This window comes from Alligator sinensis, unplaced genomic scaffold (assembly GCF_000455745.1).
Source record: "Alligator sinensis unplaced genomic scaffold, ASM45574v1 scaffold317_1, whole genome shotgun sequence".
Classification (NCBI taxonomy): domain Eukaryota; kingdom Metazoa; phylum Chordata; order Crocodylia; family Alligatoridae; genus Alligator; species Alligator sinensis.
The window spans coordinates 333,525-347,578 of record NW_005842582.1 but is presented as its reverse complement, the minus strand read 5'-3'; the positions used below and the strand labels follow the sequence as shown (position 1 = coordinate 347,578).

Genomic DNA, 14,054 nt, shown 5'->3' with positions numbered 1-14,054 from the left:
CAAAGGAGCGGAAGGCCCAGCCCCAACGCCTTCCCTGCTCTGCCTCTGACAGGAAGGGGAGGAAAGCAGGAGGAGTCTCTCTACACAGCAGCTACTGGTGACATGAATGCCATATGGTCAAGAACTCAAAGCAGGTGTATATGCATGTGCATGCGCGCGCGCGCGCACACACACACACACAGAGGTGGTCTCATATAAGGAAACTTGGGGGAATGAGAGAGGCTGGTACCACAGGAGGAAAGAGGAAAATCCAGGATGTTGAACAGCATCTAGGAAATTTTTCATCATGTTATAAGGAAAGTGCCTGAGCTTGCAGGGCAAAGGTGGACATGCACTTCAATTATGCTTGGGCTGAAGGAGTGAAGAGGGCCCAGACTGGTTGTACAGGAAGTTGTGCAAGTCGACGGGTTCTGGGACTGTTTCAACACTGGGCTCTACCCAGGGAGATGCTTCCCTCCACCCACAGTTTTGGGCTGCTCAAAAACTCACAGACCCCCATGCACACGGCTCCAGAAACATGACCTTTTGGCCCAGGCCCAAGCTAGGGGACTTGTAACTCCTTTGCTCTCCTGTCCAAAGGCTAAAGCCTTCTGCTCCAGGGAAACTTGCCTTGTTTTCTTCTCCCTCACATGCTCTAAATTCAGCAACTGCTCCCAGGAGGGAAAATCACTTTGAAGGAACATCTCCACAACAAGCTGGTAGGTTTCCACCTGCACAAGCGACCCTGCAAATAACAGAGAAGGAGGGTAAAAAAGCAAACTCAGTGTCCCCGCTCCCGAATCCACTGGACAAAGCCATGATAGAGTTCAAAACCCCTTGTGGCTTGCTGGCAAAGCAGCGAGATTCCAGGATCCCCAATTGGTACTAAGTGGGCCGTACCTATGAGCGTTGTGTCTGCGAAGGGGCTGCCATCCCTGTGACATATCACACAGGGGAGCACACCACTATGGTCTTGCAGCTGAAGGGAGCTGCTCTTGGAGGAGACTCTCAGCACCCCTAGCAACACCTGCAAGGGAAAGGAAGTTGTGAAGACCATGAGACAGTCCCCAGCTGGGAAGGATGTTGATCAAAATGTCCCTGAGAGACCATTTATAAACCTCACGAAAGCAGCCTTCCAATATCTGGAAGGCTACTATAAAGAAGAAGATGGAGAACAACCATTCTCCCTCATTGCAGAGGTGACAATACAAAGCTGGGAAGTTGTGGACTTTCCCACGTTGGAGGCCTCTCCCAGGCTTTTCAGGAAGAAACTGGATAAACTGTAGCCAGGTATGAGTTAGGAACAGCAATGCCTGGAGTGTTCTGTGAAGAGCAACAGCTGGAAAGCCCAGGAGATCCGCCCTCTTCCTCCCCACAACACACCTCAGAGATTTCCCAGAGCACTGCTCGGAGACCATGAGAAATGCTCTGCAGCACAAAGCAGATGTAAATAAAAGAGGACCAAGCTCAGTAGTGGAAAAACGAAGCAGAACCCCACAACACTGAAAGAAGATTAAAGCAGCTTGAATACATTTAGGGAGCAGTGCGGGGGGGAAACAAGGTGAGAGAAAAGAGGGCTCTGACTCTCCAGGCAGGGTGTGTAATTTGTGGAGTTGCTTTTCTGGTCCTAAGGTTGTAACAGAGTGGAAGATATTTGGTTCTCCCAGGCTTCTGGACTTTGCTGGTTGCCATGTGGGGACAGGAAGTAATTTTGTCTCCTCCCTTTGTTACAGACATCAGGAAGCACTGGGTGCTGGCTACAATCTAGGCTGGACATTTTGAGTTGGGTGCACAGATGCTCCTGCTGGGAACTGGTTCCTGGGTAGAAGGTCTTTCTCCTCCACTCAGAAGAGTCAGACTGATTGCCAACATTAGGGATCAGTAAGTAACTTTACTCCATGGTCAGACTGGTACAGATTGCAAGGGATTTTTGTTCCTCTAGAAATGGGCATGGTCCTCTTCCTTGGATCTCCTAAACATATTTTAAACAACCTCCTTTCTGTCCTTGCATTGATAAAATGTCAACAGTGTCCTCACCTCCCTGCTTTACTTGTGGCAAGTTAAAGAGGTTTTGATTTTATCTTTTGTTTCAGGCATTGTGTCTGGCAGTTTTGTGTGAGGGCTTGTTCTCAAAGTATTTAAGAACAGATTAAGGTAAACACTTGCTTAAAATGGATTAGTCAGGGCTGATCCTGCCTTGTGCAAGGGGTTGGACTAGATGACCTTCTGAGGTCCCTTTCAGTCCTATTGTTCTGATTCTATCTCTGAAGACTCTCTACATCACAGGTAATAAAAGCAGGGTTCTCTCCTGCTGGCGGTACCCACAGGTCAGAGGAGTGAAGAGGAGCCCACACCCATCCCAGGCAGGCCTCATGGGGCGAGAGAAGGGGAGAGCTTGTAGACCAGAGTAGAAAGAATTTGGGACTCACCATTCGGGGCTGGAAGCTCTCTGCAGAGAATGTGCTGTAGGACCAGGCTAGTCTGCAATTCAGCTCTTGGGTGCCCATGTGCTGAGCATCAAGGGGCGACAGCAATTGGGATGGGCAAAAGGTTTCCCAGCTTTTCTGCTCAGCCATAGAGCACAGCAGAGAGAGAGCTGGGGCCTGGCATGGAGGCTCCAGGGGCTGATACTAAGGGATACAAAAAGCAAGACAGATCTGAGTCTCCTCCCCTCATATATATAGACAGGAGCACAAGTAGTGGGGCTCACCTGATGAAGGGGACACTCGTGAATTTCTCCTAGGATCTCACTATATATATTTCTGGCCTGGTTCTTGGAAGGTACCACAGCATCCAGAAGGGGAACAAGAAACTTCTCAGCTACTCCTGGACTTTGGTGCTTGGAAAACAGCAACAGCTGTCGGCGCCCAAAGAAAGGGCTAAACCTAACAGGAGGAAAGTCAGGAGAGAGACTGAAAGCAAAAACACTGTTTAAAACAAGACTGCACAAGAAACAAACAAAAATGAAGTCTGTAACTAGCATCACCACAGAGACATGGATGCTTCATATATTAAATGGGGCCAGATGAAGACTGCTTTCTAAGAATTGCTGTTGACAGGTTTCTGTTTAGGGTGTTTTAGGCAACTGTTTACATCTGTGTTTTTAATGTGTGGGCTGACAGCTGTATACAAAGTAACCTTAAGTATTCCAGAACAAAACAATGCTGTGTTAAATTGCCCAGGAGTAAGTCCTAGAAACAAACCTAAAACTCCATCAGGAGGGGACAGCAAAGCAACTGGGGACGGAGAACTTCATTAGGAACCACTTGAGACATAAGCAAATAAGTGAAAATGTGTGGGAATGGGGCAGGGATTTGTCCAAGAGGGACATGAGCAGCCCATACAGCTACATTTCTCAGTGAAGGTGGTGAAAAGCTATCCTTACCTCTGCTCCAGCATCTCTATTAGGCTCACCACCCACAGGTAGAGCGGCAGGCTGAGGTTATAGCGGAAGAGCAGCTCTAAATAGAGATTTCCTGAGGAGGCTACAGGCTGGTGGAAGGTGCTGAGCCTTGAAAAATCCTTGAGGAGTACAGTACTGTGCAAGCAGGCACCAAGCACAATGGAATGGAACAAGCCCAGGGGCTTCTGCAGAAGGTGGATATCTCGAAGCTGAAAGATCAGAGAATCACAGAAAGTTAGGGCTGGAAGGGACCTCAGGGGGTCATCTAGTCCAACCCCCTGCTCAAAGCAGGACCATCCCCAAGTAGTTCATTCCAGCCAGGGCTTTGACAAGCCAGGCCTTAAAAACCTCCAAAGATACTACACAAGACTTAACAGAGAGGTGGCAGCCATGTTACTCCCCTTCCAAATGCTCACTCATCACATACAAAGCCTTTCATTTCCCCACAGCATTTCCCATCAACCCCAGGAGCCAATCATGGAACTGGCACCAGGTAAACAGGAGTGAGAGGATCAGATAGCTGTGTATGTTATACTGCCCAGGAGTCAACCCTAGAGGCAAACCCCGGGCAGCTAGCCAAGCTCATAAGTCAGACCTTGGTTTTACTTGCTTCTGTGCCACCTACAGGTCAACAAAAAGATTTGACACCCCCTTCCTTTACACCAGGCCTACTCCATACATCACTCACGTACAGGCCCTGGGTCTCAGCCATTCCGTTTTCCCCCCACAAACTCCATCTCCCTGCCCCATCAGCTCACCTCCACAGATGCTCCTGGTCGGAGACCACGGGCAAAGTACAAGAGCTGTTGGTAAGCAAGGCACAGGCAGACCTTATTATCAAGCTCATAGAGGCCAGCCTGGGCATTTAGTACTCGAGTGATGGTTCCCTGGAACAAGAATAAGGAGGAAAGCAGTGAGTTTACAAAAAGCCCCACAGTACAGAGGGGGCTGGACTCCTGAGGAAATAAGAGCCCATAGTGCAAAGGGAGTCCATGGGCCCTCTTGAAGGATGGGGTCCTTAAGAGCAAGAAAGGGTGATGATGGGGGACAACTTCCTACCACATATGACAGGATCTTGGATTCTTTGGTCAATACTGGCCTCTTGTCCTCATATCTCAGCTCCAGGAGGCTACTGAGCTGCACAGAGGCCTGGGGACATACTGGCTGAACTGGGCCTTCCTGCCAGGCACCATCCAGTGGCTGTTCCTTTACTTGTTCTGCACAGTAGGGCCGGAGGCACGAGGAGAAGCTGGTGACAAATACTTTATGCCCAGACATCTTCAGGCCAGACATGCTCAGTGCTGTCAGCACATAGCCATGGCCCAGCTGCAGCACGTGATGCCAAGCAAGCTGGGCAGGTTTCTAGAACAAAGAAAACATAGGCAATATGAGCAAACCTGGCATGAGAAAAGAACACTTCCTATACCAAGCATATTCCCTAGAACCCAGCCTACCACACTCTCTGTACTCAGGGCTCTGCGACACTCCAGCACAAACTCACAAAACTGTTCTGGAGCACTGCACCTGAAGAGCATCCTGCCTTATTTCAGGACGGTAGCATTCCTTGTGCATTGCTTGGCCAAGACGGGAACAAACAGACAACCTCTATGGCACAGGCTGACTACCGTCAGTACAAAGATTCATGTGGCGAGTTTTGAGCAGAGCCCCAAAGACTTACCTGCACCAGCACAGGGACACAAGCAGCTGAAGTAAAGCACTTCAGGAAGAGGAAGAAGAATGTCTTGTGGTGGATACAGAGGAGGGAGCCGAGTCTGGCTAGCTCACCCGCCACATTCAGCTTTGTTCTCTTCCGGCATGGAACCCTGGGGAAGTTGGGGTAGAGGGAGAGGAAGACAAGAGAAGGAAGCAGAACTCAGAACTATGCCAAAAATAAAACCAAAGCACGTGCATAGCAAAGAATATACTGGTCATGGAAAGAAAGGGTAAGCCATGGTAGTGCGAGCCCTCCCCTTTCGTATAGGAAGGGGATGAGATTTTTCCAAAAAGGAGATTAATCTACTTTAAATTAACTGGAGTCATACTCTAAATGGCTCTAAAAAGCTTGGCTGTAACAACCTGGAGTAGAAGATCCCAGATGAATGACCCCATATGCACCCAGACAATGATGAGGCTACAGCAAGCTGATTTTTTTTTTTTTAATTAACTTTCCACTGAGGCAACTACAGAAACAAAACTCCAACACAAGAGGAACACACAGGAACTGCATAAGGTCTATGTTTTACAATGGAAATGACATACAGCAACAAATTAATCGCTTCTGGGAACAACATAATGATTTATATGCATATAAAAATTATATTCAATAATATTAACCAATATTCAAAGACTCTGGCTACAGACCCTGACTTACTGACTGCTGACTTCTGTCTTCTGCAAGGGTCAGAATTGGAATCCATATTTTTAAATATCTATTCTTCTTTCGTCTTTTTTCTAATGCTCCAAGCTGATGGGACAGTTTCTTCATCATCAGAATGTCCCATAGTTTAGCACACCACATTTTCAATGGGTGTGTGGGGAGGGAGAAGGTTGTGATTCTTTTTGCGTTTGAGTGATACATAATCTAGCAGCTAATAGCAGAAGGGATATCAGTTTTTCATCCCACACAAAGTAAACTCTCTTTACTGGGGCATTCAGTAAACAAACCACCAAATCCAAAGGGATGTCATCACTTATCACAATAATTACTATTCTGGTCATTCCCTCCATAGAATATTGGGCTGCAGGGCATAGCCACCACGTATGGAAAAAGGCGCCTTTTCCTCCGCAACCTCTCCAGCATGATGTATTACCATTGAAAAAATACATCTTGGAAATATTTATATTTTATACAAGTTTTCTTCATGTAAAACACGTTATATTGATAATCCTATTCCCATATTTCTCTACATCACCCCAACTCAAGTCTCCTTGCCAAACTTTCATCAACTTGAGTTCCTATCCATCCTTTCCTCTATTAAAATTGCATGCATTTTAGACATTATCTTTTTCTTGAACCTACATATTTGAATCTACATATATGAATTGCTCTAAGGGGGTAACTGGTCTAATGACTGCTTTGCGAAATGTATCTATCATTCCTAACGTGAAGATATTGGAAAAAAGGGACTCTTACCCCGTTAGGTTTATCTAAGACTTCTTGACATATTCTCCACGAAAAAGAGCTGGCCTTTTGAGTAATATCCACCTGGACCCATACAGAGTTGTATGCTTCATATGTTCTAGGAAGGAATTCTTTATTCACCTCTTTTAACAAAGGTGGTTAATGGGGAGAGGTGACAAGAAAGCAACTTTTCACATTCATCTAAGGATCTCAAAGCATCCTGGGTAGAAGGTGTAGTCTTTTAAGTTTTTTTGGCTTGAATTTGTCTCAGCAACCTTCTTCTGTTATAAATGAGAAGTAAATTCTAGGTCCCACAAGAGAACACCAGGATCAGCTCTTTAGCCAGAAGCAGAACCAGACGTTACAGAACTGGGCAATTCGATACCATAAGAGCTCCAAGCTTGGAATTAGAAACAGATCAAAAGGTACCAATTGTGGCTTAGAGACAAGCATTGCACAAGACGGGAGATCAGTCAAAAAAAATTATAGTGAGATGGAAGACCTGACGTTTCTTCTCACTCGTTTCCTTTTTTGGGAATTTTAATTTAACCCCCACTGAAATTAAATGCAATGAGCCTCCTTAGAGACTGTTCTTAAAGAGAGACTGATACACAATTATTGTGATTTTTACTACAAACAATATTAAAGATGCAATCACCTGGGATATTAAAACATGATTTTAAGCAAAAACAGAGGCAGCTGTTCTATATAAAATACACTGTATTTATAGATACCAATTGCAAGCCGGTAACAACCTCTATGTTTAGATTGCAAAACACTTTCTATTAAAAGCAAGTTTTTTGCAACCTTCTTTCTGGGAAGTTCTCACGTCTCTCATTTATTACATAGCAACAAGAGGAAATGGAGATATCTGGCAATGAGAAGACTAAGAAAAACCAGCGGGGGGACTAGCAGAGTTAGAAAGATTACTGTACTGATCCTATAGTATAAGTGGTTCTTTGAGATGTTTCAGTCAGTCAACGTGCATGTCTTTGTAGGTGTGTATGTGCCTTGTACATGTGATATTCGAGTCCTATGAATTAGCCATGCTTTTGTGGCCATGCAGTTGCCTGTGCCTCCCTATGCTGCCAAAGGAGGGTGTGATGGAGGGTATTAATATAACCTTTTTTTGGTTTCAGATCATTCAAACCCCATGTTGCATAGCACTCTGAAAAGCAGGGATGGAGCACGGGTGATAGGATCCTCCACATTAATAAATAAATAAATAAATAAATCACATTACAACAGTTAGCCTAATATTTCTTTTTATAGTATGTGTACATATGGTTCCCATCCTACTTAACCAGAAAGAAGTATTTACTCTAGGTGAGGATGAAGTTTCAGCTACATTAGCCAAATGACCACTGGAGGATTGCTCTCCTGAACTTGGCATCAGACCTAGCTGTTATGTCAACAATAATGTTTAACTATGGCTAGGGAATAGTTCTACATGGCTGTGTTGCAGGTGTTTGACAGTGGTATGAAACTGTCAGCAGCTGCCTCTGCCCTGGTGGAATATGCTTTGATGGTCAGTGAGAGAGAACTGTTATCTGGCAAATAACAATAGGTGAAGATATATTGTCATGCACTTAGAAATTCTCCGTGATAAGAGGGCAGTGACGTGTCAATTTTAAACAGGTTAAAAGCTAGAGGAAGAATGGCAAGCAAACAACTAAGTTTCTGTATTCCTCTGTTCCCCATCTGTGAAGTGGGTGAGGAACTACTCTACTACTCCTTTTCTTCTACTTTTCGTCTATCTTGTCTATTTAAAGCGTAACGGCAAGAATGACCTCTAATATGGTTGGTTTCTAAACTAAAAAAACAACAGCCCCTTGTTTCATTAGGCACATCGCAGGCTTCCAGAACGAACTAACGGCGAAGCCTATAAGGAACATGTCAAATGGACAAAAGGAGCTAGACACTTTGATGGTTGGCCATTAGCAGAGAGCTGAAATAAACCAAGCCAAGCAAAACCTTGAAACTTTATGTAGTATCACTTGTAAGCTTTTTTTTAATCCAAGTTCAGGTTGGGAGTCAGGGGGAGGAAGCTTTGTCCATACACCTCTCATGAACTAGATCCAAAGGAAGAATCAATAGGTGCAGTGCCATATATAACAGTACTGTAAAGCTAGGGTGATGGTGAATCTGTATTTCAGTCAAGGACAACCAATATAAGCTGATAGTAAATGTCAACTTCATTAGTTCTGATGTATAGTAAGACTCTTTTTGTATGCACATTTCTCCTATCCAAGTGACAGATAATTGTGGTAAGAGAACTTTTTATGAGAACATGAGAGAACGTACTATGAGTACATAGTACAGTTTATAAACCTTTTAAATAACCTAAATATGAAGCATAGATCAACCCTTCACAAACATTTTAATTTCATTATTTAAGTCAATGTGTGTGGTTAAAACAGTTGAAGCGCTCTGCTATGGGTGCTTTTAGCCTGTTATAACTAAAACGCATATCCAAAGCAGAGAAATTCTGACAGTAGTACAAACCATTAAGATTTACACAGACTATAAGTAAAGAAAGATTAAAAAACAGGATTCTCATACATCCTCCAGCTTTCTCTAATTTGCAAAAAAAAAAGTACATCCTAATAAATGCCTGATCTTTTAAACTCTAAGTACCACTGTTCATACCAATGTTTAAATTAACTCAGTAAAGATTATTCTAATTGATTATTTGCTGGTGAAAAAAACCAAAAAGTTACAGTAATTAACCTATTTATGTATGTGAAAGCGATAACATTTGACAAGTATGCAGCACTGTCTAGGATGCATTCTGGTATTATATATTTAAACCAAATTTATATTTACTACATTTATTGCATATAGTTTTCAAATTTATAAATGATACAGATTATATGGTTAGGCAACACTGATACACTCTGATTCTGACAGCTATGTTTAATGGGACTTAATTAGCAATCTGATAAGACTCTGAACTGTAGTATTTGTTTAATATTATAACCTAAAATTACCTGGGCTAAAGGTATTACTTTGATTTGCCATTTCATAAGATCCACAGGTCTGCATTACATTTGTTAATATAAACCCTGTCACTTAAATGCATAAACATTATTTTTAATTGTCTTTACAATTGTTTTGTTGTTTCCTAAATTTTATTTTGGATAATAAAATCTCTACTTGTAAAAATGAGCGTGTAACTCAGCCAAACAAAGTCGTTTCCAACAAACACCTGCAAAACATCAGATGGATTATTGTTCAACTAAAAGGATTTAATACAGTTATTTTGTCATTTCATAAACTCCTTTGTTCCCTCTCTGTCAGAATGGATGTGACCCAACCAGTTCCCTCCCTGAAGGGTTCTCACTTTGAGGTTAGGCAGACCTGTGACCAATGTTCCCTCTAAGGAGTACCGGTCCGTGAGCATGCTGCTCTGGTGAGGCGTGGGACACTTACCAAAGGTAAAATCCTCACCCGGGGAAGGCAGCGGGGGCTGGGGCCTGGAGCCTGGGGGCCTGGCGTGGGCTCCACCAGCTCTGGGACACTGCTCCGCTCCCCCGCTTTGCCTCAGGGAGCGAGAAGGCATGTGGCGTCAGGGCTAGGGAGTGAAGCACTTCCCCGGAGCCGGCGGAGCCACAGAGCAGTTTCCTGGAAGAGCCACTGCCTGCCCCGAGTGAGGCTCAGCCAACTCTGGGACACTGCAGGACATTCCCCCTGAGGCCATGCAGGGGAGCAGATCAGTGTCCTGGAGCCAGTGGAGCTTCACTCGGGGCAGGCAGCGGCTCCTTCCTGAGGTGAGGCAAGGCAGGGATAGAGGCTGGGGCTGGTGCAGGCTCCACCAGCTCCGGGAAAGTGCTCCACTCCCCAGCCCTGATGCAGGGGAGTGGAGCACTTCCCTGGATCCAGCAGAGCCCACGCCAGGCTCTGGCTCCAGCCTCTTCTGGTGCGCAGCCTTGAAAAGGCTGTGCATGGCCACACTTTTAGTTGTGCACGGCCACACGTGCACATCTTAGAGGGAACCTTGGTCACTGTGGCAGGGCACTGTTTGTGCTACCACTTTAAGGGGCCAGAAGACAGTGGCCGGCAGGTGCCTGATGAGGGCAGCCATTTTAGATCTAGGGCTGCCCATATAAACAGGGCGTTTTGCTGTTAGAAGGCCAGGCAACAGCATTGCCTGGCTGCAGGGCTGCTGGTATCAACTGGAGATAAGGGAGGAGCTGTAGGGGATGGTCAGGAGGCTCCTGGTCCTGGGCATGACCTAAAACTGCACCCTGCTGGGAGTGGGTGGCCTGGTGGGGATCCCAGTGGCACGGTAGCTCCCAGGAAATGCCAGGCCAGTGACCACCCCGGTAAAAGGTGGGTTGGGGTGCCTTAACCCCTAGCCCCCACAACCAGGTGGGTTACCCCCTTTGTAGGGTCTAGAAGGTGGACCCCAGAGAGAGAGAGTGGGGCCATAGACTCTTAATCTGTCTTGAAATCCCCCGACTGCTCAATGCTGGGGCCAGGACCGGAAAGGTCTAAGGGCCAGGGGCCCATCATGAGGAACGCCCAAGAGCTGAGGGCCTGGGGTTATGACTGGCCTGGAGGTAGGTCAGGGCCAGTAGAGCTGAAGGTCCTGGGGGGACCACACCCACAAGGGGGAGCAGCTCAGGGAGCTATGCAGCCAGAAATGAAGGCAGAATAGGCCGCCTGAATGGAGGGATCTAAGTGGGGTCCAACTAGTAGGATTCTGGGGCTCAGTGCGGGGCCAGTGATATGGATAACATCTGGATGCCATCTGCAAAGCTTGGGCTGTGGTGTAGGGGAGGAACGGAGCCGCAGATAGTGCCCCCTGGCATCAGGGCAAGAAATGAGCAGCCTCCCGCTTTATTAACATCAATTAAATAATTAAAAACAAGGTGTGGTGAGTGAGAAGGTGGGCAGTTATCCCAGAAACAGGTGGGCAGGCCACTGGGAAATCGGCCCTGAGAAGGCCCCCTGTTACAGTCATCCACCTACATCATGAGTTTTGCCTGTCAGCAGCTTGGGGTGCAGGGCCCCAAATAACAGACTCCCCCAGTGAGATGCACACAGCTGGCAGGCTTCATAGCCTGGCAGGGCCCAACACCCAGGCCTGCACTAGATTTCACCCCTCTGTGCCCCAAAACAGACACAGTCGCCCAAGCACCCACCTACATCACGAGTTTTGCCTGTCAGCAGCTTGAAGTGCAGTTTCCCCCCAAACCACTGCACCGATTTTCTTGAAACTTGGCAGGCTTTTTGGCCTCAACAGGGACTACCAGCCCTGCAGTTTTCAATCCCCTGTGCTGTAACACGTAGACGTGACAGGAGTTTTGCTTTCAAGAATTTGAGGTACAGTTCCCCCCAAGCCCCTGTACCTATCTTCTTGAAGCTCAGCAGACTTCATGCTCTTAGTAGAGGCTACCACCCTGGCAAGTTGCACCCAAATTAGAGATAAAACAGGTTATAGATATTTCATTGATTCCCCCGTTATAGCCTATAGCCAGATCTACAAAGTGGCTCCGAAGCTTCGGAGCTGCTTTGGCCAGATTGAAGCGGCAAACTGATCCGGAGCTCCAAATCGGATCGCGGCCATCTGAAGTGACCGGATCCGAAGCCGGATTGAATAACTTCCATCTTGCACAGGCCTAGTGACCACCACTGGGTTTTGCATAGAGACTGAAGCATCAATGGCGCCCTGAGAAGTTTGACCAGATCATGCCTCTTAGGGAGGACAGACATTGGGCAACTGAACTTATGCATGAGCCAGGGGTGAAGAGCCAGAATACCCTATCAAAACTGAGGTAGTCTGGGCCAGGGTCTTTAAGTGCCCAGACTATGATTTTTAACATAGAAATCAGAGGTGCCATTTTGGATTTATGAGCCCAAATCAAATCCCAATTTAATTTAGGGCCCATGTAGTAATATGGTGCATATATAGGAATACAACAGTATTTTCTTGCTATTCTGAATCATTTAGACTGTGGCTCCAGGCACAAATGCAAATGAAGATCCCATCCTTGTTGCCAATGTTAGTATCTGCTAGCAGTAGAGGTTAGTCTAGGCCAGGGGACAGATCATAAAACAACTGTGAGGTCTAGTGGCTTTATTGTTCTGACCAGGGACCCATAACTGAAAGGAAGAAAGGTGCTGGGAAGTGCACAAAATTACAATGTTGAAAGAAAAAAGTTCCAAATATAGTACTACTACTATGAAGGGCTCCCTTGGGGAAAACTAGGAGTAATGGTCACAAACTCCTGGAAGACCATTTCAGGCTCAACACCCTTGACATACTTGTAGGCAGGTATCAAGTCACCTCTCAGTCTTCTCTTGCTCAAACTGAACAAACCCAGGTCCCAGAGTCTCTCCTCATAGGGCCTATCCTCCAGGCCCCTGATCATCTGTTGGCCCTTCTCTGCACCCTTTCGAGTTTATCCACACCCTTCCTGAAGCGTGGTGCCCAGAACTGACACAGTACTCCAGCTGTGGTCTCACCAATTCTGAATAAAGGGAGAGGAGCACCTCTCTGGATCTGTTCACAGCACATGGGCTGATGCACACCAGAGTCCTATTTGCCCTACTGATGACCTCATCACACTGTTGGCTCATATTCATCTACCAGTCATTTGTCACCCCCAGGTCCCTTTCAGATACAGTGGAAGCCACTGGACCACCACCCATTGTATATATATGGTGAAGGTTCTTCCTACCTAGATATTCTGTTTGTAACTCCCTATTTCATATTTCCATATTTATATGTGTTTCTAAGCTAACGTCTTTCCTCTTGGACACTGCCCTTTTTTATATTGTGTGATTAGCTCCATAGGACTCTGTTCCCCAGGGCACAACCTGGGATAACAAAGAATAATGGCCACAGGTTGATTGTGAGCAGGTTCAGGCTTGATATTAGGAGGTATTACTTTACAGTTAGGGCTGCCAGGCTCTGGAATGGACTCCCAAGATTCATAGATTCATAGATGTTAGGGTCGGAAGGGACCTCAATAGATCATTGCGTCAGGTTGAACTGACCCGCTATTCATTTGAAATGGCTCTGTCAGCAGCCCCCTTACTCAACCAATATAATGAGCTTACTGAGTCTCAACTTTGCCCAGGTGTGCCATGCATGCAGTGAGTCTATTGAGTCTCAGTTCTGCCCCAGCGTGTCAAGCAGCAAGTCTGCTGGGTCTCAGCTCTGTCCTGGTGTGAGTGCTAACCCAACTCCCCCCCGCCGATCCAATCCCAATTCAGTTTTTGCATGCATGTCTACACATGGCCTTTGTCCTTCATAAATTCATAGATGCTAGGGTCGGAAGGGACCTCAATAGATCATCGAGTCCGACCCCCTGCATAGGCAAGACAGAGTGCTGGGTCTAGATGACCCCATCTAGATGTTTATCTAACCTCCTCTTGAAGACCCCCAGGGTAGGGGAGAGCACCACCTCCCTTGGGAGCCCATTCCAGACCTTGGCCACTCGAACTGTGAAGAAGTTCTTCCTAATCTCCAATCTAAATCTGCTCTCTGCTAGCTTGTGGCCATTACTTCTTGTAACCCCTGGGGGCGCCTTGGTGAATAAA

At 46.2% G+C, this 14,054-nt stretch overlaps 1 protein-coding gene across 1 annotated transcript in view; it reads right to left on the bottom strand.

Annotated features, from left to right (window-relative positions):
• CTC1 (CST telomere replication complex component 1) overlaps positions 1-6,182 on the bottom strand; it is a 13,563-nt gene extending 7,381 nt beyond the window's left edge. The window contains exons 1-9 of the mRNA XM_006032680.2: positions 6,172-6,182; positions 5,061-5,205; positions 4,442-4,744; positions 4,141-4,269; positions 3,365-3,591; positions 2,690-2,864; positions 2,409-2,609; positions 880-1,006; positions 610-724 (exon numbers count right to left, since the gene is read on the bottom strand). Of these exons, the coding sequence (XP_006032742.2) occupies positions 610-724; positions 880-1,006; positions 2,409-2,609; positions 2,690-2,864; positions 3,365-3,591; positions 4,141-4,269; positions 4,442-4,744; positions 5,061-5,205; positions 6,172-6,182 (1,433 nt within the window). The remainder of the gene's footprint in view (positions 1-609; positions 725-879; positions 1,007-2,408; positions 2,610-2,689; positions 2,865-3,364; positions 3,592-4,140; positions 4,270-4,441; positions 4,745-5,060; positions 5,206-6,171) is intronic.
• Positions 6,183-14,054: the final 7,872 nt, after the last annotated feature.